This window comes from Pipistrellus hanaki (genome assembly GCF_964339955.1).
Source record: "Pipistrellus hanaki genome assembly, chromosome: 10".
Lineage (NCBI taxonomy): Eukaryota > Metazoa > Chordata > Mammalia > Chiroptera > Vespertilionidae > Pipistrellus > Pipistrellus hanaki.
The window spans coordinates 61,145,437-61,173,409 of NC_140512.1; the positions used below are offsets into that span (position 1 = coordinate 61,145,437).

Genomic DNA, 27,973 nt, shown 5'->3' on the forward strand with positions numbered 1-27,973 from the left:
AAACGGCACTGCCCTGCTCTCTCAGCGGAAATCGCCTGTTTTCTGAGCTTCCCAGGTGCCCCCTTGAAATGGATGAACTGAGCTAACGGCAGTGCCCCGTTCTACCACCCGGAACCTCTTCACAAGCGGAGTAGCTGAGATCACAGTGACTTGATTATTTATTCCTCCCTCCGCTGTGGGTGGGGTGTCCTCTGTGTCCCCACCTGTTGCTGGTGGAAGTGAGACTTTTGTCACAGGGACAAGAATTCCCGAGGCCTTGAGGTATCTCGAAATGCTTTATTGCTGAAGTACTTTTAATAAAACAAGTTTAAGATATAATTGCAAGATCTCATGTCTTTTGTCACTAAAGAATTCAAATAATAGGAAGTAATGGGGTGATCACGTATAAGGTATGAAAATGTTGAATCACTATATTGTATACCTGAAACTCATATAACTGTATAATATTGTATAGTATACTTAAGTAAGAAAAACTTCAAACTTACTCTAAAAAATTTTTTTTGTGTTTTCTTATTTAAGCTGCCGTTTGCCCATTTTACCTCGTTATGGGTTAGGGGCCCTGGGTGAGTTGGGATTCTAAGCTGACTCAGTGCGCTGTGTTATTGTGTTGTCCTTTCCCCCTCAGACTCAACGATGAGGCGCGGCGGCTCATCGCGGACCTGGGCAGTACGTCCATCACCACCCTGGGCTTCAGAGACAACTGGGTCTTCTGTGGGGGCAAAGGCATTAAAACAAAAAGTCCTTTTGAACAGGTTAGTGTCTTAGGTTTAATCATCGATGGACAAAGCCAAACGTGCGGGATGGTGCAGTAAATATTTTAATCCCAGTTATTTGAAACGTAGGTAAAGCCGCCATTCAATAGGGTCATGTATTTCTTGTAAGTCCTTGGGAATTTTTTTCCTACATGGCAATGCACTGGCATATGATTACTTGTGCCTGAAGCCTTTTAGGAAGCATTTGTTATTAAAGATTTTAATTGAGCTTTTGATATAATCAATTAAGTTTGAAAACACTTTAGAAGTTAGTAGAATGTAAACTTTACAAGTGATCCTTTACAAAAATCTGCAATGCTTAGTTCTTTCAGCGGGTAACGTGAAGGTCTGCCACTGCATGCCAGGCCCCATTTAATAGCTTGAACAATTTTTTAAATCCTTACCCGAGGAAATGTTTTTATTGATTTTAGAGAGAGAGAAAAGGGAGAGGGAGATAGAAAGGGAGAAACATCGATGTGAGGCAGAAACGCCAAACTGTTGCCTTACCCGCCCTGACTGGGGATCGAACCTGCAACCTGGGTATATGCCCTGACCGAGGACCTTTTTGGTGTATGGGACAGTGTTCCAACCAGCAGAGCCACCTGGCTGGGGCTTGAACAGTAATTCATAGGATCTCCTTGTTGACACGAGTGTTAGTGAAATGAATGCACTAAACTGTGCTATTGCAGATAAGCAATCAGCAGAGGTTTTTAAAGCTGTACTGTGATTGTGTCCGACAGCACATAAAGAACAATAAGGACACAAACAAGTATGAAGGCTGGCCGGAGGTTGTGGAGATGGAAGGATGCATCCCCCAGAAGCAAGACTGACGCGGAGAAGATGAGGGGCATGTGCTGTCCCTGCCACTGAGGACCACAGCAGAGAACCCACATGTACATATTTTAAGAGCATGCAGCCATCTCGGCGTGTGCACGAGCATTCTCTTTGGATACCATGATTATTTATTGCTAACGTAAATAGATACTGTAAATAGCCATCAGAATGATCAAATCACTGTACCATTTCTGAGCACATTCCTCTAATAGTACATCTAGCTGCTATGGAAATGACATCTTTCAATTCTAAAAGCATACTCTCGATAACTGAACAGATTGTGAAAAATATACTGATATATATACTGGTTGCTGTGAAAATCTATCATGGAATCATATGGGTTTAAGGGAGGAGACTTTGTTTTCTTTTATATATATGTATACTACTTTTTGATAGTAGTATCTTTTAAATTATATCTAGCTAGTTGTATGTGTAGTGTTACTTTAAAGTCTGGCTCTCTTGATGTACCTCTTTTCTTAGTCTTTCTCTTCCCTTTCCAAGAAACCTAAAAATAAAATGATAGGAAAACTTAGATATGTGAAAAGCACAATAAAATTCTTTTTTTAATGTACACAGTAACATATAAATACATAAATGCAGATGGCTTTCAGGACTAGCTTGCTGGGAGACTTGTGTTAGCAATGTGAGTAACTTGATTTTGTATAAGCTATTCAGAGTGAGGGGGGAGGTGGCAACTTGCCAGAATTGGGGATCCAGGCCACACCCCTTCCCCAGCCTAATTGGGCCATTCAGGACCGCACGTCAGAGCCGCACTGGCATCTGTTTCTCTTTCCTTGTTATCGGTGTTGACAAGGTGTTTTGGAACGAGGCATGCTTTAATATCACAATAATATTGATTTGTAAATCAAAAAATTAATTTTGTGTTTACTTCAACTTCATAATACCAGTTTTTGCCAGATATATAGCAACATATTCAGAAAAGACCTAATTACTGAATGGACTGATAATATTTACAAAATAATTTTATTGGATGCAAAACTACTCTACACACAATTCTAGATAAAAATACAGAGATCTAACTTTTTTTTTTTGTTAACTTCAGATGTTCACTAATTGACTTAAGTCTTTTGTTTAGGTTATTAAATACTAATTGTGTCTGAAGTATCTTAAACTGGGACATAAAATTAATGCTCAGACTGCCATTCACAATAAAAGACGGCACTTAAATTTGAATCCAAATTTCAGATGACTTGTGTAACAAAACTAGAAGCAATATTTTTTTATTTTGCTGTCAACAAGTTGGAAGCTGTTCAACTACTTCTTAAATACTAATGAGGTTTGGGGTACTGTTTCTTCCCTCAAATAGTGTAATTCATGAATAAATGCACCTTACTAGTTCAACAATTTTTGTAAACTTCAGATTTTGGTGCTTATATGCTAAATCATATTTGGCATGTATATTCTGACATTTAAAAGACTTCCCTCAATTCTATAAAATTAAAAAAAAAAAAAATAGGTGTCTTACAGTTCCAGGGATTGTGAAATGTTGCATTTTTAAAAAGTTATAATGAAAATAAATACTCATGGTTTTCCATTGTTAATGTTTTTGTATTATCTGGCAAAATAATATACTTATAAAACTTCTCAGTAAGATTTGCCAAGCATTTATTTTACTGCTTAACATGCAAAATTTACATCATTCCAGTGGTTAAACACACTAATATCTTAACGTGTATAGAATTAAAGTACCGAGGTAGCGGGACATCCCCTTCAAGATAAGGAGTACAAGATGTTACAGAGCTTTGTAAATGTGTATAAAATGTCAAAAAAGGCATAAAAGTTGATTATGTAATTGCTTTGGTGCAGTTTGCTTTTGGTTTAATTCTGTCTTGTATAGATTGTGCCAGCTTAACTTTGGAAGCAATAATTTTGCCACATTTCATTTTCTATGTCTTTTAAAAATCGGCATTATAAATGAAATAATGTTTATTTAATGTTAAATATTTTCTTCATTAAAATCAGAAATTTGGCATTGACACTTTGGTATTTGAAATTGTGCTTAAGAAATGATGAATGCATACTTTTTATTTATAATCATAGATTATTTCCCAGAGCAAGTATACTATAACATGCCTATTAAAACTAAACAAAGTCAGTAGGAAAATAGTAAGATATTTGGAAAATTAAAGAAAAATTGATCCAGTCATTATATCCCTGACTTTAATTTTATTAAAGTAAAATTCATCATTGATTTTCCTATATTTCATTGTTTTGTTTTGAAATGAATCAGCTAATACTTTTATAATTTTATGTCAGATGGAGCTCAATGCATTTAGCCTGTATTATACTTTATGCTCTAACAGTTTATAGAAATTGTAAATAATTTGACCTTCCCCTTCCAAAAAAAAAAGTGATAGTTTCATTCAGTTTGATTAACATTCTCCATTTTTAAGTGGAAGAATGAGGAATTGTGTGTTTAATTAGTACGGCAGTCAAAAGTAGAATGTATTTAGAACACTTAAAAATATGAAAAGGAAAAATGGCTTATGTTGATCAGGGGAAAGATTCGCCACGTAACTTCTCAAAGGCCTTGACAGCAATGAGTATTTGATGATGTACCTCATCAATAAGCTGAAGAATTTGTATGCATAGATGCATACCCCATAAACACAGACAATCAGGTGGTATAGGCCTGAAAGTGAGGGGGTAAGAACTGTGTGGAGGGCGTCAATGGAGGACATCTGTAATACTCTCCACAATAAAGATTTAAACGATTTAAAGAAAAGTAGGGGTTATATACTAGAAATATATAGGCAATTACTGACTTACATTCATATATGTATGTACCCCTTTTCTTGGTTTAGTCCCGACCCACAGGTAAACTAAGAGTTGTAAAATAAACTACCAGATTTTGCCTTTTCTAAATATTCCTTAGAAGAATTATTTTGTGTCTCTTCCCAGGATGACTTTTCTGTCACAGATTTGGGTTTTTGTTAAACCCAATGGCTATTTATCTCCATTCCCCTCAAAGCTCCCCCAGTTTAAGGAGGCCTTGTCTTCTCTTCCTGCTTGTCACCCCTCCCCCCATCCTGCTTTGAGGTTCCAGTCGCATCAAGCATTAGAGTGAAAGGCACATAGGCCTGGTGGCTTGGGAATGCCTGTTGGTTGCTGGGCAGCATGGGCAAAGCCTGTCCAGCAGTCCCAGAGGCTTCTCCATCAGAGCCTTCCTCCGAGCCAGCAGGGCCAGACTCCTGGAGGAGCACTCAGAAAGCAAAAGGGATTGGCCAGCCGTTCTGTTGGAGACAGAAGAGGTTTCTCTTGGGTTGGTTCCAAGGGCTGTTTATAAGCAAACTTAACCCAGGGAAGACACACACACACACCAGCAGCACAGATAGTTCTGGGGTACAACTAGCTGCCATTACTGAACTCGCTGTTCAGCTCTGTATAAATGATGCCTAGCACTGGGGTGCAGTGACTCAACAAGTGGAGGCTCAGTTGCTAAAAGATAATCCCTTTTGTTAGAGAAAATTGATTTATGAACCAGCAAGCTCCTAATGTTGCATATAATCAGACCGTATCTGTTTCACTTGATACAAAAGGGGACTAAGATTTTAAGGAAGAGAGAATGGTGCAATGAGACAGTGTAGGATACTGGTTAGGCCACAGGCTGTATCACTGTCCGCTACGTGAGAACCTTGAGAAAGTCAACATCCTCACCTGTGAAATAGGGATAATACTGTTTGTCATTAAGTACAACTGCTCATATTTTCGGTATTGCTGACTGTGCCTTTTGCAAACCAGTGGTGTTTTAACCCAAGAGAAAAGTTGTCAACCTCTTGAACTTTGCAGTTCCATGAGACCAAGTGCTGCAGTTGGAATGTGTTCTCCCAAAATTCGTATGTTGGAACCTAAGCCTCAATGTGATGGTATTGGGCAGGGGGCCTTTGGGAGGTGATTACGGCATGAGGGCAGAGCCCCCAGGAATGGGTTTAGTGTCCTTATAAACGCAACCCTAGAAAGCTCCCTGGCCCCTTCTGAGAAGCTGGCCACCTGTGAACAAGGCAGCAGCCCTCGCCAGACACAGGACCTGCCGACACTTTGTCCTTGGATGTTCCTGTCTCCAGAAGTGAGGAAAATAAACTTCTGTTGATTCTAACTGCCCAGTCTACAGTGTTTTGTTATAGCAGCCCACAGGGACTAAGACATCAAGCCTGAAAGGGACCGTGAAATGACCAGGGCACTAAGGTCCTAGGAGAGGATGCAGCTATTGTCCCCTGAGGTTCCCCTTGACCTCCACACCTCAGGGTATATACTCCCTCCCCTTTCACTCAATCCACACTGACAACAAACTGTCTTTCAGATGTAGAATTCACGCTTTTGTGCATCTCCCGGCAGCTGACGTGGTCATGTGGTCCTGCTTGCTGGCCCACCTGCAGGTGAAAGTGGCCACAGCCAGGGCAGGAGTGTTTGATTACTTCCCGTCGCCATAGCCAGTTGAGGAGCAAGCACTCTACCGCAAACCCAACCTGGGAGGCCCAGAACAGTGTACAGCAATTCCTGTGCTTAGTCATCTCGTTGTCCACCCAACTCCTGCCCAGCCATCCGGTCCAAGGAGATGCTGGGACTCAGTCAGCACCCCCTTGCACACCCGCATCTGCTTCTTGCTCGGAGGGCCTGTGAAGATTCTTATGGGCAAGGTTGCCTGGGCAAGAGAGGAATCTTGAATTGGAATTTTGAAACTCCTTTTGCTTTGGGGGATCAACACATAACAGTCAGCCTGTTATTTGAAATTCATACATTTGCTTTGCAAACACATTTACAGGAACACATTTACAGGAATTATGCATTCAAATGCAGTCCTGCTTGTCCACGTGTTCTTACTCCCGCATGGCTGGGACATGATCAGGTGGACAAGCTCAGTCCTGCGGCCAGTGAATTTCCTGCTGATTCTGAGCCTTCTGTGTCACCAATGGAATAAAATGGCTGATTTGGAAATTGGCTTCTGCATGATGCCCCTGTGGTTTGGGAGTCTGATTAGAGGAATATTGTTTGCTTTATTTGACAAGAGCAGAAAAGATCTTTAAGGAAAATGTCTTGCAAGTCTAAGCTCTGAGAAGAGGGGAGGTTTAAAAGCCAATGAAAAGTGACCCCATTGTATGCAAGGACATATTTGGCAATGATACATCTGATAAGGGATTAATTTCCGAAATATATAAAGAACTCATAAAACTTAACATAAGGAAGACAATCCAATTTTAAAAAATGGGCAAAAACCTAAATAGACACTTCTTCAAAGTGGATATACTGAAGGCCAAGAGACATACGAAAAGATGCTCAAAGTCACTAATTATTATATCAGAGAGATGCAAATTAAAATGACAATGAGGTATCACCTCACACCTGTCAGAATCGCTACCATCAACAAATCAACAAATAAATGCTGGTGAGGAAGCAGAGAAAAGGGAACCCTAGTGCACTGCTACTGTGAATGCAGACTGGTGTATAACTACAATGGGAAAACAGTATGGAGTTTCCTCAAAAAAATTAAAAATGGGACTGCCATTTGGCCTAGTGATCCCACTTCCAGGAACATATCATAAGAATCTCAAAACAACAATCAGAAAGAACATATGCATCCCTATGTTCATAGCAGCAATATTCACAATAGCTAAGATCTGGAAACAGCCCATGTGCCCATCAGCAAGTGAGTGGATAAAAAGCTGTGGCACATTTACAGAGTGGAATAGTATGCAGCTGTAAAAAAGAAGCCTTTGAGACAGTATGGAGGGACGGAGAGTATTATGTTAAGTGAAATAAGCCAATCAGAGGAAAACAAGTACCACATGATCTAGCTTATTTGTAGAATCTACTGAACAACATAAACTGACAAAACAGATCTAGAGAAGTAGAACAGACTGATGAATCTCATGAGGAAAGAGGGGAGGAGGGGTAAGAAGAGATTAACCAAAGAATTTGTATGCATAGATGCATAACCCATAAACACAGACAATTAGGGTGGTGTAGGCCTGGGAGTGAGGGGGTGAGAACTGGGTAGAGGGGGTTAATGGGAGCCATTTGTAATACTCTCAACAATAAAGATTTAAATGATTTAAAGAAAAGTAGGGACTATATTCCTAGAAACATATAGGCAATTACTGACTTACATTTTGTATATGTACACCTTTTCTTGGTTTAGGAAGAGTCCAAGGTATGTTTGAATGCTCAGAGTAAAATTTGGTGATCTTCCTCTCTTTTTAATCAAAGAACACTTAGAAGCTGCAAGAGGTCACCTTTCCTTTCCCCTGGGTGACCATGGCCGGGTAATGTGGGCCATGGTCCCGGTGCTTGGTTGTCAGTAATCCGCACCAGGAAAGGCCGTTGGCTTCCTTGGAGGTGAATCACCCCGCGGGCTCAGACTGGCTGTTTGGCCGAGGAACACAGGCCGCCCTGGATCCACCCCTCTTCCTGCTTTTCCAGTTCTCACGTGAATCAGATGCTCTCACTTACTCTGCAAATTAAAAAAGTCACCTATGAGACTTTAGCTTGCGCCGATTTGGCCCACATTCATTATGACTCCCTCTTTACAGCCAGTGGGAGAGGCTGCTTTGCCTCAGCAGGACTTTGCTTCAGGAGTTTTTAATCGTGCAAACCATCTCCAGTGGTTTCCTTTTGGATGCGAACGTAAACCGTTACCAATGGTAAATTTCACCCGTCTATTAAAAATAACTCCTTATGTAACAATTGGCTGTAAGCGCTACAATAGAAAGGATGTAAGTATTTATTTAATGTCACACCAAATTAGCTTGATCTATACCCCTAGTTATTTCCTTTTGGAATGGTTGCTGGGCTTTTGCAGAATCCAACTGCGAGCCGCACTGGGATCTGAAATAGCAGGCAGTTGAAATGGCTTTGAGCTTAGAAATCAAGAGACAGTGTGCTTCCATTGTATTTCATGGAGAACCCTGAGATTTCCATTCTCCCGTCATTTTCCTCCTGCTCCTCAACCAAATTATGTAACCAAACCATAAAGTCCTGAGCATCCTGTAACTTTCATTCATGTACAGGTCCCTCCAAACTCTTTAAATGATACCCTGTAAGGTCAGTGTACTGACCATCCTATGCTGAGAGACACGAGAATGGCATGCTCATTGAGGGCACAGACTCTGAAGCCTGTCTGTTCTGTGCGGTGTTGGGCTGGTTACTAAATCACTAGTACTGTGTCTGTTTCCCCAGATGTGAAATGAGGACCACAACAATGGAACCTACTGTGAGAGGCTACTGTGAGGAGGAAATGTCTTTAAGCATCTATGCTCTATTTAGAACAGTGCCCGGGACACAGTGAGTACTAGCTGAGTATTTCATAATACTGCACTTGACTTTTAAAAGGAAGTGAGTCCTAGGTGTGCCCGTGTCCCTCTCATGCCATGCCACATGCATTTGTCCTTCTCAGCTGACCTTGTCACCTCACTCCAAGAAATGCAATAATTTATCACATCTGGCCTATAGTGAAACTGAAATTTAAAATAAAAATAAAAATCACAGCATCTTAGCCAACTCTCCATAGGGAAGGCTTGTCTCGAGGAGTGTTCATGGTCCCGGAGATAAGATTTGAGCTGTTCTCCTCTCAAGTCAGCTAAGTGGGTTTTAGTGTTCCGGATAACCAGCTAACTGGCTCCAAACGGCTGGTTTCATTCCTCACTCCATGATGGCCTCTGGGAGATGATGCAAAAGTACCAACATCTCACCGAACTGCACAAATAAATACTCTGATGGAAAGCTTTTCTGGTCCACATTTTAAACTAAGTAAAACCAAACATGTGAGTACTAACAGTTCTTTAGAAAATTAAAGTATGTCCTAAAATATTTACTGTGAATATCACATGGTTAGAAAAGCTTCAAAATAGGGTTATGGCATCTAATTTATGCAATAAAAATCCATTGCTATTCTTAGGATAATTATTATCATTTTTTAAGCAAAAAACAAAACTATCAATCCAGATGGTGGGTAAGGAAATAATGCAATCATTTATATTCAAATAGATTATTATCAGGAAAATGCTTTAGTTAGGCAAATTCCTTTTCCAGAGATTACAGATAACACCATTTGATGGGATTGTCTTGATTTCATTTCAAGAATCATCACTGACTCTAACCATTGCCTCAGGCAGTTCCAAATTTACCAAAAAAGTTGAACTCTTAAGTTGAAAATTATTGCACGAGGCTAATTTTAACACCACAAAGGGCATTTAAACAAATCAAGTCACTTTGTACCCATAGTGTTTTGTCTGGCTATGAGCCTGAGCCATGTGATACCATAGAAAGCTGTTTTCTAAACAAATAAGTGGAACTGAGGACATCTAATAACTGAGCTGCTGGCCATTTAGGGACCCTTTCATGGTCAATAACACTTGAGATTTTCTCTTGGACTCAAGCTATGTGGGTTTAGTTGGAATGCACCCCACTACCAGTCCCCTGCATAAGGTTTGATTGCCTCAAGAAGATCAATGTATAACACCAGCTTCACCAGTGGCCATTGTGATTGGCTCAGGGATGGGCACACTAACCAATCAGGGCCAGTGATGACCTTTGCTAGGCATTCTGAGGAATAACTTTTCCCTCTTCCCTGTGTAAGCAACCCAAAAAAAGAAAGAACACACACACACACACACACACACACACACACACACACCCCTTCTCTCCTTAGAATGGAATCTCTCTTGCCGTTGAATGAGTGGTAGGAGAATAGAGGTCGGGAAGTGTGGTATCATGTTGATAAGAAGAAAAGAGATGTTGGAGGTGCTGGATGATGGCGGTGGAGGGGAGGGGGTGGCCAGCACCCCGGAGAGCCTGACTTAGAAGACAACCCCATAGCCAAAACAGGTTTGGCTCAGTGGATAGAGCGTTGGCCTGCAGACTGAAAGGTCCTGGGTTCGATTCCGGTCAAGGGTATGTACCTTGGTTGCAGGCACATCCCCAGTAGGGCGTGTGCAAGAGGCAGCTGATCGATGTTTCTCTCTCATCGATGTTTCTAACTCTCTGTCCTTCTCTCTTCCTCTCTGTAAAAAAATCAATAAAATATTAAAAAAAAAAAAGAAGAAAAAAAAAAAAAAGAAGAAGAAGAAGAAGAAGAAGAAGACAACCCCATAGAAGCCAGCCTCATTAGGCTGGAGGTGGAGAGACCTGAGCCCTGGAGACATCCTGGGAACTTTTGGATCAAGCTTCACTTAAACTGGTCAGAACCCTGGACTTTTCAGCTAGTGAGTCAATACATTTCTTTCAACATTTGTAAATCTGGACTGGGTTTTTCTGTTTCTTGCTACATAAAGAGCCCTAAAGAAGGCAGGCAAAACAGCCTGGCCTGGATAAGAACATTTGGGCCCCAGAACCAGTGCCGGGGAGCTCCATGGTGCTACCTCCACCGTGATGGCGAACGGGAAGGAAAGGAGCCACAGGCAGCCTGTCAGCCGGTGACACGGACAGCTGGGAAAGTCAAGGGTCGCTTCCCTGGAGATGCCAAGGAGGAAAAGGAAAAGAAGAGCACAAAAGACATAGCCTGCTCAGGCATGCCAGAGAGGAGAAGCCCAGGTGGCCATTACTGTTTTTAAACAATGACTAAATAGCAACTAGGTACTTGTGAATTAGAGGCTGCCTGATTCTCATAACTGGTTGGCAAGATAATTATAAAAAGTTTTCCAGTTAATGGGGGGAAAAATGGTCATCAATGGAAACTACCGTCTCCATCTTTTAAAGAAGATTGCTTATTTTTAATGCTGATAAAATAGATTTACTTTGTAAAAAAAGAAAAGAAAAAGGGCATGAGAGTGTCTGTTTTTCAGGTTAGTCTAATCAGTGGATGCTACACAACGGCAAACCAGTTTTTAAAATAAGCACTATATTTGTTCACTTGTCATTTCTGAGAATCACATTCAATGAATAATAATTTTGTTAAACTCTAAGGGTCACATTCAAATGTTTAGCCTTGATTTTACTATTAGACCTGAGATATTTCCATGTGCTTGCTCTTATCCACACATTATTGCTCTGCCTTGGTAATAAAATGGAAAGGAAATAGAATGAGACCTGGGGGAAAGGAAAACATTTCTTTAGCTTGTTATGAAAAAAAAAAAAAGAAAAGAAAAAAAGAATATTCTTTCTTTGTCCATTCTGAACTTAGAAATCTATTTTTTTCTATATAATACTGAAATATTTAACAATTCATAAAAAACTAAGCATTTACATTAAAATATAACTTTAAACACTGCCCTGCAACTTTTACCAGGAACCTTGTAATAGATGGTGAATACACATGCATGAATACTATAACAAGAAAGGCCATTCAACATTCACATGGAAAAGCAGCATTACATACAATATAATAAATATCCAGGAAATCAAATCCACAAGTTGATCATTATTCTGATTTAGATTCTTTTTTTTTTTCAGTGAAGACTTTCTACACTGTTTGTATAATTTATTATAATAACTTTACAAGTTAAACATTTAATTAAAAACAGAATTTAACTAATCTGACTGCTGAAATAACACAACCCTCCATGTTCTGCAGCATATTTTAAACTATAACACTTATAAAACTGATATTTTGGCAAGAAATACACATCCATATAACTAACTGCTCAATTAACTTCTTTTTCTATATAATATATATATATATATATATATATATATATATATATATATAATAAAAAGACAGAGTTGATAGTATGAAGAAAAACAGAAGCTAATATTATTTCTGAGATAATTTTATCGCCTTAGCTCTTGGGCTTTGGCAATGCATCTCTTAAGTTTTAATATATATCATATAATTTAAAAACTGTATTTACAAAATATAAAATTTTTTAAAGCAAAATACTATACAAAATACTGTTTTTATACGTGTAAAGGGTGCTTTATCTTTAATTTCCCACGTGCTTTCAGGATCCCTCCCTTGGGCAGCAATTACGAGCTGGGTTTTTACTAATAGCAACTGGTCTACGGTTACACTCTGAAGCTGAAGATCGAAGATGACTCAATACCTTACTGAGATTTATCTAGGCATTCTCCTTACTGAAATCCATTTAAAATCCAAATTATACAAAATCCACTTTGTTAAATCGTGATTCTTTCCTTTTGTCACTAAACCTAGCAAACACTCTTTAGGAATATTGTATCACTTATGAAAATTCTCTTTCATCGCCTTTCTTTTGAAATGAAAGAAAGCACCTGCCATTTCTGTTACCTTTTCAACATCCGTTTCTGTGCACAGACATGTAACATGATTTCTTCATCTAAAACGCTGAGAGAGCCCTGGCTGGTTTGGCTCAGTGGATAGAGCATCAGCCCTCGGACTGGAGGGTCCCAGCTTCGATGCTGGTCAGAGGCACATGCGGGGGTTGCAGGCTCGATCCCCAGAAGTGGGTGTGCAGGAGGCAGCCAATCAATGATTCTCTCCATCTTTGATGTTGCTATCTCTCCCTCTCCCTTTCTCTCTCTCTCTCTGAAATCAATAAAAAATATATTTAAAAAACCAAAAAATTAAATGCTGAGAGAATAAATGAGATCCACCTGTACGCTCCTGGCTGCTATAAGAGGTGTGTCTTTTAAAAAGGACTCACAGTCACCCACCCCTACTGAGTTCCATAACTGAGTCCCAAGGTCAAGGATCTTATCCTGAAGGTGAACCAGGTCTTCTACAGGAAGGTTCTTTCCCGTTCTTTCTTGTCTGGGAGACAGAGGATGATCTTCCTTGCAGGTCACTATATATACTATAGTATATATTTCCCAGATTGCCAAATTAGGAGCCCCAAACTCGTGGAATCCCCTCACATCCACATGTTCAGTGAGGGGGTTGGACACCAACCAGGCACAGGGCACTCTGGGGGGCAGAGTGGACTGCCCTGGGCCTGCAGAGTGGCGCTCCCCTGCGGCCAGCGAGGCGTGCTGCCCGTGCTGGACGGCGCGGCTACTTGCATGTGTGGACGTCGGTCATGCTCTCGCACCTCCTGCAGCGGACGTAGCAGCACCAGATGAACTTGCACTCGCACCTCTCCACGTGCCTGACCACGTGGGTGTTGTAGCCGCGGCCACAGCAGAGGAGGTTGCAGCCGCCCGCGCCCTCCGAAGTGCGGTTGCACTCTCGGCCCTGCGTCCCCGGGATCCCCAGCTTCTTGTCCTCCACGCAGTAGTTGGGGGACTTGTGGACGTAGAGCAGATCCTCCTTGCGGATCGGCACTTTCCGCTGGTCCTTGTCTCGCCTGCGCATCTTCCTCTTTACTTTGTCCGAGACCTGAACGCTGTGCTCGTATTTGTCCTTCAGGAAGTGGCCGATCTTCTCAAAGGAGGACATGGTTTTCCAGCAGGTCTTCACCGCGCAGGAGCCGGACACGCCGTGGCAGCGGCAGTCCACCGACATCAGCTTGGCCACAGCCTGCAATCGACAGGAACTGAGTTAAGTATCACTCAGAAGGCGTGTTTTACTCAATCATAGGCGCAAACTCACCTCATCACTTCACTTTCTGGGTCTGCTTCCTCCTGTAGGAAAAACGGTGGTTCTGACATAAAGGATCTGCCAGACTGCTGAGCGATCAAATGTTCTGTCCTTCTCTGGACCCTAGCAAACCTTTCCAAGTCAAATTTGAGGTAGTGGGCCAGCTCATGTTGTTATTAGAGACTATCTGAGATAACACAGGAAAACGATTTTTATTCCCGATATCTTGTTTAATTTGGGGTGGGGGGGGGATGTTCACACATGCCTCCATATTCCTATTACATTTAGCATCTTGCTACTCAGAGTGTGGTTCATGGACCAGCAGCGCCAGTATGACCGGTAAAAAATGCAGACTCTCGGAATCAGAATCCACGTTTTATTTAGATCCTCGGGTGAGCCAGAGGCACATTAAAAGTTGAGAAGCACTGATATAGGGAAGCCATCCTCAACTCATATTGTGCATGGACACATCTGCGGAACCTTACAGATAACCAATGCTCAGACCGGGGATTGAGGTTTTATCGGTGAGGTGGGGTCCAGGTGCTGGTCTCTACAAAGCAGCTCAGGATTCTAATGGGCACCAAGGGATGAGACCTGCTGACTGGGAGTTCTTAGGTCTGCTCACTGCAAACGCCGGGCAAAAGAAGAAGGGGCCAAAGTGTGTGATTTTCCTGAAAATCCTTCCTTTCATCTGGAAAATTAATTCAAAACATACGTCATATTCTTTTTTAAAAATATAGCCGAAACCGGTTTGGCTCAGTGGTAGAGAGTCGGTCTGCGGACTGAAAGGTCCCAGGTTCGATTCCGGTCAGGGGCATGTATATTGGTTGCGGGCACATCCCCGGTGGAGGGTGTGCAGGAGGCAGCAGGTCGATGTTTCTCTCTCATCGACGTTTCTAGCTCTCTATCTCTCTCCCTTCCTCTCTGTAAAAAATCAATAAAATATATTAAAAAAAAATATATATATATATATATTATTGCTTTTTTACAGAGAGGAAGGGAGAGAGATAGAGATTTTAGAAACATTGATCAGCTACCTCTTACACACACCCTACTGGGGATGTGCCTGCAACCAAGGTACATGCCCTAGACCAGAATCGAACCTGGGACCTTTCAGTCCATAGGCTGACGCTAATCCACTGAGCCAAACTGGTTTTGGCCGTCATATTCTTGATGGGTCAGTAGCACCATCCTAACATAGAAAGGAGATAGTATCTACATGATTTTTTCAATTCTATGTGCTGAGTTTCATTTATACTCAGCACATAGAATTAAATGCGATCACCGCCTGGCACACATTAAGGTCTAAAGGAACGCCCCCTGTCTGTGAAGAAGGTACAGTAAAACTGAGGATAAGTTTCAAATGGGGCTAACAGTGCAAAAAACAATATAGAGACTTCAAAAGTGTTAGGGTTCCAAACCTCTTACATACCAGGCTAGTCAGCACGGCTTCCTTCCATCTCCAGAGGATGGCAGAGCAGATTAATAAATTGTCAGGGCTAGCTGCAGAGTTGACGTCTGTCAACATGCTGGGTGAAGTGAAAAATTTGATCTACCCATTCAATAACTTGGAAATTGTGTGTGTAAGCTCACCCAAGAAAGTAAAATCTCACAGCTTAAATCCCACTTACAGTTCTTATCCAAACTATAACATGACAGGGCTTTATACTTTGCTATTTATTTTGTTCCAAACATGATATTGATATGTTTGCGGGAATGTTACATTTCCTAACACATTATCCAAAGTTTGTGAACTATCTAACGAGACAGAATATTTCAAACAAATTATAATATTTGCAACTTGAATGAGAGCATACGGTATTGATTTATGCAATATTTGATACTTCTGACTGGTGTTTAAAATAATAAACAGAATAGTATTTTAAGCCCTGTTCTTTATAGACTGCAGCACACATGTTCTTTTCGAATTCACAAAACTGAGAAGTTAATGGACATGTCTACTTCTTATTAATTCACGTGAGAAGGTATCTTTCAATGATATGAAAGCAAAAAGTATGGCACATAAGCACATTTGATCAAACTTATGGCATTTGATATTCACAAAGCCTTCAGTGCTTTAAAATGTTGAAACGAATGCAATCTGTCTACTTCTGTTCAGGTCTTAAGTGCCCTAAGGACATGAGGGGGGAAAAAGGGCTCAACCAAAACTAGGTAATAACCAAACAAATTGCCCGAAGAAAGCCAAAAGTCCAAGGATTACATTTATGTGTTTAAACCTGATCAGCGTTCCTCACAGTCATCACCTCGTGATTTACAGCTGCCCTTGGCTCGGTGTCATGACTGAAAAGCTGACTTTTTCTTTTATTAACCAGTTCAAATAACATTCTGCAATTTGCAAAGCATAGCAGACAGAGTAGATGCTCTCCAAATATTTAATGAATAACTCGTCCAACTCACTTAAACAGTTTTAATTCATCCTCTCTTGGTAATCTGAATTGGGAGGAAGTAAGAAAAACTACCTTTTTAAAACAAAAGAGCCACCGCTGGGAGGTCGATGGTGTGGGAAGACCTTGATCCGATACCGTCAGTCCACAGCACTGGTAGCCCCTAAGGGCAATACGCTACTTTATAGGTTTGGAGGACAGACAGACTGACTTTTAAATTTAATGGTATAACCTGCTGAATCTCAGACAAAATTTTGGGGGAATTTTCCTGCCATAGGAAATTAGCTGAGTTAAATATCTGGAGTTAACTATAACTTTTTAGGAGTGACGTTTTAAAGAACTTGTATTTGATTACTTTTGAATTCTATTATCTTTTTGTCCCTAACAAAAAGTATAAAAAAAGAAATAGTGATTTTGTCTAATCATACGCATATTTTAGACAAGAAAGACAAATAAACTTCAAAGAGGAGAATCCCAATAACTTGACATGTGATGTAAATGATTATATCCCTGTAATACTCTCAGGAAGAAACTCGGACAATAGGGATTAAAATAAAGCAATCGAATCACCACTACAAGAATTTGACGAAAGGCAGAGTTTAGTGGCAGACACACACACACTACACACACACACACACACACACACACACACACACACACACACACACACAATAGAGCTTAGTGCTTCTCGGAGCACCTTTCCATAGATGATTTTACTTAATTTAGTTTTATCGGAAGAAATGTAGGTAATTATGAACATGTACTCATTATTCCAATTTTACAGAAAAACAAACAGTGTGGCTAAGATAGTTGTCATTCGTAAGGAAAGCTTGATGATACATGGTATAAAATCTGTATATGAAACTGGATCATTTTAGTAAAAGAGAGAAAAACCTAAGTGGAAAATGCAAGTATAGTTAATAAAATTGCATGAAATTCAAAAATATATATATTTTGGAGATTTTCAGCGAGTATTAATTAATGTTAATAGCTATTCTTCAGTGATAGCATTGTCATTTTGCGTGGAACAAGAAAAGTAAGAGAGTAGCGACCAAATGAGTTGTGTGTGGTTATGAGAAAATTCCTTTCTCTACTCTAGTTGAGTTGTTAAGGTTTATAACGATATTAACAGAGGAATGTTTTGTTAACTATTGCAAACAGATGTGCACATTTTGGTGGAATATTTTTAACTATGGGAGAACAATTAGGAAGGGAACATTTAATCTACTGGGCTCCTTCGTGTTAAGTTTTGGTTTGATACGTTTCTACTGAAGTGACATACGAAAAGTGTATCATTAATGCTTAAAGGTAAAAATAGAAAATGTTTGAGAAGTGGTCGAAGGAGTGATTGGTCCCACAATTTTAACTCAGGTAACACGGCAGGCTGTGATTTTATTTTCAATATATTGCTCTACACAAACTTCACAGAAATGACCAAAAAACTGTTGTAAAACATTTCGTGATGAGCATTTCATTTTGTCAATATTAGATGATTTCAGTTTTTATGAAAACTGAGACATAAGATTGGATGGGTATAGGTAGAATATCTATTCCCCTGACCCCTTTCATGCCATTTAGTCCAAAAATATACTTGAATCTGCTGAAAAGCAAAACACTTATGTGTTGTTCAAGTACTTATAAATATTCTTGAAACAGGTCAATGAAAATTTGGGGTTGAGCCCTTCCCACTTTTTTGAGTTAGTCATCATAAAACAAATTATGGGGTAGGAAAACTTAAAAGTTTATGAGGTGGACATGGGAAGAATGGAAATATTTTAAGCACACCAAAAGAAATACCCATAAATATTCCAAGTCACATTATTCCCAGAAGTTCTGCCCCTGGAAGACATCACATCATTCCGTTAGCCAATCACCATCCGGCAACATTATTCTTGGAGTCATAACTTTAGGAATGGTGTCAGGAACCAAGTGGGAATTTAAGGTCAGCGGTTAGAAAATCATCTATCCTACTCACAACACTACTAAGCGCCAGTACCCACATTTCTCTGAACGCTTTTCGACATTTGGAGTTGGGATTTTGAGACGAGGGAAATCAACTCAATTGAATGCAGACCTTGAACTTGACTCAGAATGTGCCTATAATTTAAAATCCTATTTGACAGTATTGAAAATGAAGTTGATCGTTCTTCCATGTTAGATAATAACCTGGAAACCTGGTTAGTTTGTGGTGGTGGTGGTGGTTTTTATTCTTTTGGCCACCAAAAGAAAGAAAAATACAAAAATGCTTTCAATTGTAATACTTTATGAGAAAAGACCATAAAAACACCAGTGTAATACCTTTGAAATATTCAGGTAATATTTTTTTAATATTTTAAGTTTCTATCTATTTCAGCAATTTTCAACTTTTTTCATCTCACGGCATACATAAACTAATTACTAAAATTCTACAGTACACCAAAAAAATACATTTTTAGCCTGTCTGACAAGAAAATAGGTATAATTTTGATTTATTCACACTGCACAGCAATTGTGTTGGCTGTTGTCATTTTAAAAAAATTGATAATCTAAGGGAAAAGAAGTCAGTGCCCCTGACTAAATAGTCAGGTATTTAATGTTTTAAAAACTCTTGCGGCACATCTGTTGAAAATCGCTGACGTGAAGTAGAGGAAGTTTAATTTATATAAAATGTGTATAACTGTATAAATGAAATTATTTTCTGCATAATTAAAGTAATAGCAAATACCGAGGAAATGTGAGAAAATGTTTTTGTTTTTGTTTTTTTTGCCAAAAATGAATTAAAATTGATGCTGAATAGTTGTATTATATGTTTAATTAGAATATAAAAACTAGCTTAAGATCCAAGTTAATAGTTACAAAAGCAAATATTGTTACATAACTTAAAAATTCACACAAGATGGAATAAAACTCAATAGTTGCCTATTACTAATAAAATACATTTTAGAGACTTTACGACACTTCATATGTTCAGAGATGACTTCATTAAAGAGATCATAATTTGAGTTTCTGAGTTTTGTTTACTAGTTAAAAATTTTAAAATCTCTAACAATTTAACAAATATTTAAGGTTTAAATTAATAATAAAGATTATTTAATTGTTTTATTTTAAAAATATATTAATTTGATTTACTTTGATGCTTTTTTCTTGATTAACTCAAGTTTTAAAGAACATTTGTTAACCACATTTAACCTCTTTTATATTAATATATTAACATTATCTAATAAAAATTAGATAATATTTAAATTGCAGCAAAAATGAATTAATTTTTAAAATATAAAACTTTAAGGAAAAGATAAATATGCATAACTATGGTGTTAAGAAAGAGTGACTTTATGAGGCAAATTAGCTTTTAAAATTCTGAAACAAAAACAAAAAGTTTACATAATTATTTACTAATTTCCTATTTTGCAACTTAATTAAACATTGAAGTTGAATTGAAATTTCAAATTTGAGCTGAAACCGGTTTGGCTCAGTGGTAGAACGTTGGTCTGCGGACTGAAAGGTCCCGGGTTCAATTCTGGTCCAGGGCATGTACATTGGTTGCAAGCACATCCCCAGTGGGGGGTGTGCAAGAGGCAGCTGGTCGATGTTTCTCTCTCATCAACGTTTCTGGCTCTCTATCTCTCTCCCTTCGTCTCTGTAAAAATATCAATAAAATATATTAAAAAAAAAAGAAATTTCAAATTTGAATTTGATGTGTTACGATGATAGAGTTACTGAGTTTTCTGTTTTTGTATTTTTTAAAATATATTTTATTGATTTTTTTTACAGAGAGGAAGGGAGAGAAATAGAGAGTTAGAAACATCAGTGAGAGAGTCATAAATCAGCTGCCTCTTGCATGTTCCCTACTGGGTATGTGCCCGGATCCAAGGTACATGCCCTTGACCAGAATCGAACCCGGGACCCTTCAGTCAGTATGCAGGCTGACGCCCTATCCACTGAGCCAAACCGGTTTCGGCTGTTTCTGTATTTTTTAAAATATATTTTCATTGATTTCAGAGAGGAAAGGAGAGGGAGAGAGATAGAAACATCAATGATGTGAGAGATCATTGATCAGCTGCCTCCTGCATGCCCCAAACTGGAGATGGAGCCCGCAACCCAGGCATGTGCCCTGACCTGGAATTGAGTCCTGACCTCCTGGTTCATGGGTCAACACTCAACCACTGAGCCATGCCAGCTGGCTTTCTATTTTAAACCAAAGTGGTTAATAAAGAAAACTGGCTGAAACTCTCAACTAGACTGGGTTCCATTTATTCACTTTCCAAAAATGTGAAAAAAAACACACACAAAAAAACCCCTGCAACAGATACTTTAAATATTCATGAGAAATACTGAAACTTGTTTAAATTTATTTCAGGAGAGGGTAGCAGGTTGAAATAATACTATGGGACTTGTATAGGTTACTGGGCATTTACAGTAGTATATGATGTGTGCTGATATTCCTGTCCTGAAAAGATTATTATAAGATAGAAAAGATATATTCATAAAAAAAAAAGTTTTGGCTATTTTAGGGAAGTCACTGTGAATTGCCAAGTAATTCAACTGTGGTGTTGAACTCAAATTTTATTGTGTTGATATTTATTACAGTAAATACATAAAAGTTAAATTAATCTACAAACTTACTCCATTTTAAGAAAACCTAGTATAAAAAGGCCAGAATCATAAAAGAAGTTAATTAGATGGTGGTACTTCAAATTTGCTTCCTGCTGAAATATATCTATAATTTCAAATATCCACATATTTAATACATCTAGAGCTTCTCTACATTTATATGTAGTTATCAATTTAACAATGGATCGACATAGCTTTAAAAAAAAATGATTCCCTTTTAAAAACCTCTCTTTAAAAAAGATATTAGTTAAGTATTGTGTATTCCAAAGGTATTTAAGAATGTTTGCTAGAGAAAGTGAGGGTAAAACAGACAACAGGAACCACTGCTCACTAAAAGTAGATGTAAAAAAGCAATCAAAGTCCAATTGAGGAAATTGGATCCAGTCCCATAAGAAGGGCAGGTACTGTATATAGATCTTACTCAGGCTCTGCCCCTAATCAGCTAAGGGGGTGGAACCAAGGAACCCACCAGGCACTTATACCTCTATGATTTTATAATTAGCATTTCAGGCATATGAAGTATAGAATCACAAATACATTCTATAACAAGACTGAACTCACATTAGATGGAGAACTTAAAACTAAATCAATGCGGTCAGTACAGGCTCATAAAAAAAACACACATATGGATAGATTTACAGTCCTACACACTTAGCAAAACATAATATACATACATACACACACACACACATATATTTCTTAGACTGCAGGTACGGTTTGTTTTTAAACCATTTGGACAGTTTCATGCACACGTCCTTGTCATATACACCTGAAAGCGATGGGTTTTATGCCATTTCCTAGCACATACCTGCCTTCCAGCCTCATTGTTGTGCAGGTTCATCGCTGACAGCACTCTGCTCTCCTTGCCCGTGGCGTTTCGGAGGGGGACGTCCAGGAACTTCCTGCTGAACCACATGCCGTACTGGACGTCGTCGGAGCAGCCCCCCCAGTGCCAGCCTTCGCTGGCCGAGCCCCCGCCCTGCAAGGTGGTGTCGCAGGAGCACTCGGTCATGTTGCCTGCGCTGCAGGACCGGGTCACCGCGTGCACCAGGCCCGCAGCCATCACCGCGTAGATGAACGCCGTTTCCTTGGTGCCTAGAACAAAACGGGAGTTGCGAAATGAAAGAGGCATACCACTCTCTGTTTATGTTCGTAACGGAGCCTCCTCCTCATTCTCTTGTCAGGGATGCAATTTGTCAATGAACGCCTTAAGGAGTGCATGTTTTGAAAGGATGATTTCCTATTGTAGTCTTTTAAGAAAGCAGCATTCATTTTGAGTATCCTTTCCTATATTGGTTATTCTCAGACCAAAAAATATCTTAAATGGGAAATTTATGTCGGCACCTAGTTCAGTGCCTAGTAGACAATCAAAGCCCAAGAAAGACACGTCAAATTTAAAATCCTTTGCGTGGATACCGGAAATGGTATGCAATGCCCCCAAAGAGTCCAGATCACCTTTCTTTTAAAATTTAAAATGTGTTCTCACGAAACACAAGCTGAAAAATTTGGTGCGGTTTTGTTCCCATGAGTAATGCCTACCAGAAAGCAAATCAAAATTAAACCAAGACCAAAGCGATTGGGTGATAAATGATACAAGTTCAGTTTCACATTAAAGACTCTCCTCTCTTTGGAATATCATGAAAAAACAATCCTGATATCCACATGAAACCATTATACACTTTATATGGCACTCGCTAACCCTTTGACAGGCTTAACGATCATTAGAATGAAAGACAATGGAAATGTCACGAGCAAAAAAAAAAAAAAATGTTAAGGAAAATAATTGAATCTGTATTTAGCACACCAGCAATAGCGTTTGAAAATCAAAGGCCCATTAAAGCACCCATAAAACGGACTCAAAGAGACTCCGCAGGCGACTTTTTTTTTCCTTTTTCCTTTGGAGATGTTTACATTGGAGTAGAAACAGTTTCGCGCCCGTCGTCCAATAAACCTTTTCAACAGCTGATGCCCCTGCATGTCAGCAGCTGGGAAGGACACATCCTTTTTTATTCCCCCCGCGGGGGGTCGGGCTCCTTCGGAAGGGCGCGCCGGCCAGATCGCAGCAGGGCCGAGGCCAGGCTGGGGCGGCTGCGCCTGCAGGAGCCGGGCGGGAGGGGCCAGAGGTGCAGGGAGAACGGGAACCAATGTGTACAACAACCAGTCTCCCAGCGCCCAGGCCCTACGATTCCTTGCATCTGCCAATACTCCCGGAGCACCTCCGACCCCCGGGTCCTGGGTCCTCACCGAGCCTCCTGCGCGCGGGAGTGAACTTTATGCGCCGCAGCCTCCCGCGCCCGGCTGAGCTTAGAGCACGGGGGAGCGAGGCGATCGCGCTCTGGTTAGGGGCACGTCGGGCTGTCCAGTTCGATCCCTTTTTAAAAAATCACCTTATTCCGTCTCCCCGGGGCTCCCAGGAGCCACCAGACGCGGCACTGAGCCCTTGGTCCAGGGCCCGGCGCGCGGCGGAGCGGCTCAGTCCCCAGCAGCTGCGGCCGCGGCATTCCCGGCCGCCGACATCATCCTGTTTCTCCAGCTGGTCCCCCAGGTAGGGGGGCGCCGCGGGCCCGAGGGGTCGGCGGGGTTCAGGGTCAGGGTTTTTCCTCCCCTCCAGCCGGGCCCAGCGGGGAGGAGGAGGAAGGACTCCGGGTCCGAGAGCGAGAACCAGGCTCCGGACCTGGAGACTCATCCCCCCCTCCCCCCCCAATCCCGGGACCGCACCTGCACCCCCGGGGTCTGGCTCCCGGCGCCCGTCCACGCAAGGACCTCTTTGGGGGGATGTAGAGAGCGTCGGGACCAAACAAGCACGATCTCTTTATTTTACCGGAGTTGGAGGAGGGTCCCACCGGGGTCGCGGGACTCACCGCTGCTCAGCTCGTAGCCGAAGGGGGCGCCGGCGGCGGGGGCGCGGCAGTCCCAGCGCTCGCGGCGGAACTGGCGGCGGCACTCCTGCACGCCCAGGCGCGCGCCCTCGCGGATGCTGGGCAGCAGGTAGGGCTTCCTCCGGCACAGCTCCTTCTGGCGGCTGCTGAGCGGCAGGTTGGCGCAGCCCAGCTTCTCGGGGACCCCGAAGGAGGCGATGCCCAGCCACCTGTAAGAAACAGCCGCCCCCCCCCCCCTCCTTTGCACATTGCTCTCCTGCCTGCTCTCCTCCCCCCAATCCCAGATGTTTCCCCCTTTTTAGCTCACCCGCCCCAGGGCCACCGTCTTGGGTCCCCTCTCTTTGGGCTGAAAGTTCGCTGAGGCTGGGCACCCCAAATGCCACCTACCCCGTGCACCCCCATTACCTCCCTCCATCCCATCCCAATACTCACATCCAGTTCCCTTGGGCCCCGCAGGGGAACAGCGCGAGCAGGGCAGCCCACAGCGCGCACAGGCGGGACAGTCCCAGGAGCGCCGCCGCCCGGCCCATGGCCCCCGCATGGGCTCCCGCAGCCCCCGCCGCTCCTCTCCGGCCCTCCCCGCCCCAGAGAGGCCCGCCGGGCCAGAGGTCAGCTCCCCGGCACCGAGGGCTCCCCCGCTGCCTGCCTCCCCGCGGACAGCATAAAAAGGAGGCCAGCAGCCGGAGGGGCTCTGGCGGCCTCCCCTCCCGCGCGGGGAGCAGGGTGAGGAGGCGGGGGAGAGGGCTGGAGGCTGCAGACGTGCGGGAGGTGCGGGAGCTGCCCTCGCATTCCAAGGTGAGAAGCTGCTGTTGATGTAGCTCTGCCTCCATCGCCCCCGGCCTCCCCTCCCCTCCCCTCTCCTCCCCTGCCCTCCCCCGGGCCACGCGGGGAGCCTGATTGGTCCAACCGCCGCCCCGCACGCCCCCAGCCCCAGGCCTCGGGCTCCCATTGGCGGAGAGCGGGCTCCGCGGGGGGCGCGGGCGGCAGGTCTCCAGCAGACCCCGCTGAGTTCAAGACCTTCCGGGGTCCGAGCGGGTTTCTGCAGCGGGAGGTGCAGTGAGCTCAGCCCCAGGGCTGGTCTCCGCAGCCCCGGGCCGGGGCGGGGGTGGAATGGGAGATGTTTGCGTTCCACCCATCCCGTTGCCTCTGGATTAATTACCCGCCGGGTGGAGCGGCTGGAAAATCTCACTGCCCCCGTTCCTTTCCCCCTCCTGCACCTCACAGGAGAATCATCTTTTTGAGTCAGAGTTGGTACCAAACAAGTTGACCTTTCAGCACCCCGCTGGAGGTCCCATTGCGTCAGGAAGCTTTGGAGGACAGGACAGGGGAAAGGCCTTCGGATGGGGACCGACGTCAGCTCTGCAAGCACTCCTTTTCAGCGAAAGGAAGGGTGCAGTCTGGCCTCCCACCTACCACATTCATCCGGGGTTGCGTGATTTCCTTTCCTGGGTTTGTCTTCCATTCCCCATCCTGGAAAGCACTGTGGGAAGGTGGAAGGCAAGGGAGAATGAGGGAAAGCTGTCTGGAGGGTTCCAGAACAGTGGGGAGCTGTGTCCTGACCCTCTGCCCCAGTCCACATTGTGGCTGTCCTGGACACTTTGGGCAGGGCTACAACTGAAGACAGATTTTAAAAACATACTTACTAAACACCTCCCCTGTGGCCAGGAAGGTCTGCGGGACATTATAAAGACAAGATCCCTTCCCTCGAGGGCACAAACCAGCCATGGAGAGGAGATTCTAGGCTCAAGAGCTGCAGTTTGCCGCTCTGTTGACTAATGAGCTTAGCCATCACTGGCCTAGGACAAAATAACTGGAGATGGCTGGTAAAGCAGAGTATGAAACCCAGCCAAAGAGGCCCCGGAGGCAGAAGGTCATGGTGCCTGGCCGTTCAGGAAGGCTAGTTAGCCGGCATTCTGCAGCCTCTGGGGAACTGTGAAGGCAAGCGGGACATGCTTAGCTGTGGTGTGGGAAAGCCCTGCTTCCCACAGTGGGTGACAGGAAATGCTTTGCAATGGCATCATTTGCTCCTCAGAGGACTTATGAAATGTTTGTAAATTCTCAGGTGAACATAACAGCTTACCCAAATAAAATGTCTTACTTGCTTTTGGCTAAGGGACGGTCTGTCCGACTGGCCGGTAGGTATGATGCGCACTGACCACCAGGGGGCAGATGCTCAGTGCAGGAGCTGCCAAGCTGTGGTGACTTCACAGCGGTGGTTCTCCAGTGATGCACCCTGAAACCTGAGAGGAGGAAGCCCAGTAACTGGTGGGGCCACAGGATTTCACCAGGCTACGGGGCCCCATCTGCTGGAGGGACCCCACTCACTCCACAGAGGCCCTTTGAACCGTGGCGCTGGCCCAGGTGCAGCAGGCCGGGGAGGGACAGCGGGAGGTTGGCTCCAGGGCGTGTCGGGCCCCGCCGGTCACCTTCTAATTAATTTCCTTTCAACGTGCACGAATCAGTGCACAGGGTCACTCATCTTCAAATAAAGGATTTAATTTGCTGCCTATTTCCTGTACCAGCCCAGAGCAATAAAAGCTCACTGAAACTCCCCTCCTATCTATCCCATTCATTCCTTTAGTCAACAAATATTTATTGAGTGAATACCATGTACTAGCGAGCCACATTGTAATTTTTAGAGTCAAGTTGATGATAGGGTGTAGTTACTGATTTAGAAATATTTTGGTGCCTGGCTAGTGGCCTCTCTGAAACTCAGAGCCTTCATCCAAGCTCACTTTATTCCAGGAGGCGTCCTGGAGCATTCCTGCTGTACCCCCACCCCTGGGCCCAGTGCACGGGATCCTGGTTTTGAACACAGTTTATTGAGTGAATTAACATGACAAGGAACATTCTGAGCAGAGAGCTAAGTGGCCGACATGCTGAAACTAGAGAAGTGATTGCTTTGTCGGGGGACTGGAGGAGGGAGGAGAAAGCAATCTTGGGACCGGGAGAGTAGAGAATAGTAATACTCTAGGCTGATTTTAATGGTAGATGTTTTAAAGAAGTTGTTGTTGTTGTTGTTGTTGTGTGTGTGTGTGTGTGTGTTTAACTGAAAAAAAATATATTGAGCCTCTATTATGAGTTAAAAAGTGGGGAACAAAACAGCTATCTTGTAGCGGAGTTCTCAGTCTGGTTGGCAAGACAGAAAGTGAGCAGGCTATTACAGTACAGTGTGATAAACGGGAAGCACAGCATGCTGTTCGCCACGTAGCCGGATTACTTAATCTAGTTTGGGAGTGGGGTCCTTTGAATGCTGCCTTCGTTATTTCTCTAGGGATCCAGCCCTGTCAAGACAGGCATTCCGATAAAGCGTTTAGAGAGAACGCCGAGTGTTCTGTTTCTACCGTCTAAGAACACTAGGCCAACCATTTTCAAATCCAAGGCACAACTTCAGGGCCCAGTGGTGCTGTTTCTCTTTTGCATAATCTATGGCCGTTGGGGCATTCCGATATTTCTAAAGCAAAGGAGACTTATTCCCAGGAGTTGATGCAGCTGAAGAAGAGGGCTTTTCACTAAATGAACAGATGTCTGAGTGCCTACTTTGTGTGGGCATTATGAACCTTCACGCACTGAGACCCTTGTATGTGCTCCCAGAGTTCCTTCTGATTTTCTAGCTCTGTCCCTCTCCTTCCTTCCAGTCTTCTCTAGTCTTCTTTAGTCTTCTCTTCCCTTCCCTCCCCTCCCCTCCCCTCTCTCTGTTCCCTCCCCTTCCCTCTTCTCTTCTCTTCTCTTCTCTTCTCTTCTCTTCTCTTCTCTTCTCTTCTCTTCTCTTCTCTTCTCTTCTCTTCTCTTCTCTTCTCTTCTCTTCTCTTCTCTTCTCTTCTCTTCTCTTCTCTTCTCTCTCTCTCTCTCTCTCTCTCTCTCTCTCTCTCTCTCCACAAACACACATTATATATAAAGAAATGAATTTGAAGAAATTAAGAAACTTGCTCAAGATCACTCAGCAAGAAAGTAATAGAATAAAAAAAAATCTTACTTTAGGGGTCTTATTCTTTACAACATAACATACTGCTACATAATCTAAATCAAATTCTTTTTTTTTTTCCTAATCAAATTCCTGATCACTGG

General features: G+C 42.6%; 2 protein-coding genes across 5 annotated transcripts in view; one reads left to right on the forward strand and one right to left on the reverse strand.

The window, feature by feature from the left end:
- The window catches only part of FAM3C (FAM3 metabolism regulating signaling molecule C), a 50,224-nt gene extending 46,641 nt beyond the window's left edge, over positions 1 to 3,583 (forward strand). For all 4 annotated transcript variants that reach the window (XM_084897136.1, XM_084897137.1, XM_084897134.1 and 1 more), the window contains exons 9-10: positions 626 to 752; positions 1,493 to 3,583. In XM_084897136.1, coding sequence (XP_084753262.1) covers positions 626 to 752; positions 1,493 to 1,582 — 217 coding nt within the window. In that variant the 3' untranslated portion in view covers positions 1,583 to 3,583. The remainder of the gene's footprint in view (positions 1 to 625; positions 753 to 1,492) is intronic.
- Positions 3,584 to 12,314: 8,731 nt separating this feature from the next.
- Positions 12,315 to 24,435, reverse strand: WNT16 (Wnt family member 16; the record flags this gene model as incomplete). The annotated part of the gene is made up of 4 exons (XM_084896453.1): positions 12,315 to 13,971; positions 21,835 to 22,121; positions 23,888 to 24,114; positions 24,338 to 24,435. The coding sequence occupies 4 exons, from the start codon at positions 24,433 to 24,435 to the stop codon at positions 13,507 to 13,509; spliced, it is 1,077 nt and encodes a 358-aa protein (XP_084752579.1). The 3' UTR covers positions 12,315 to 13,506.
- Positions 24,436 to 27,973: the final 3,538 nt, after the last annotated feature.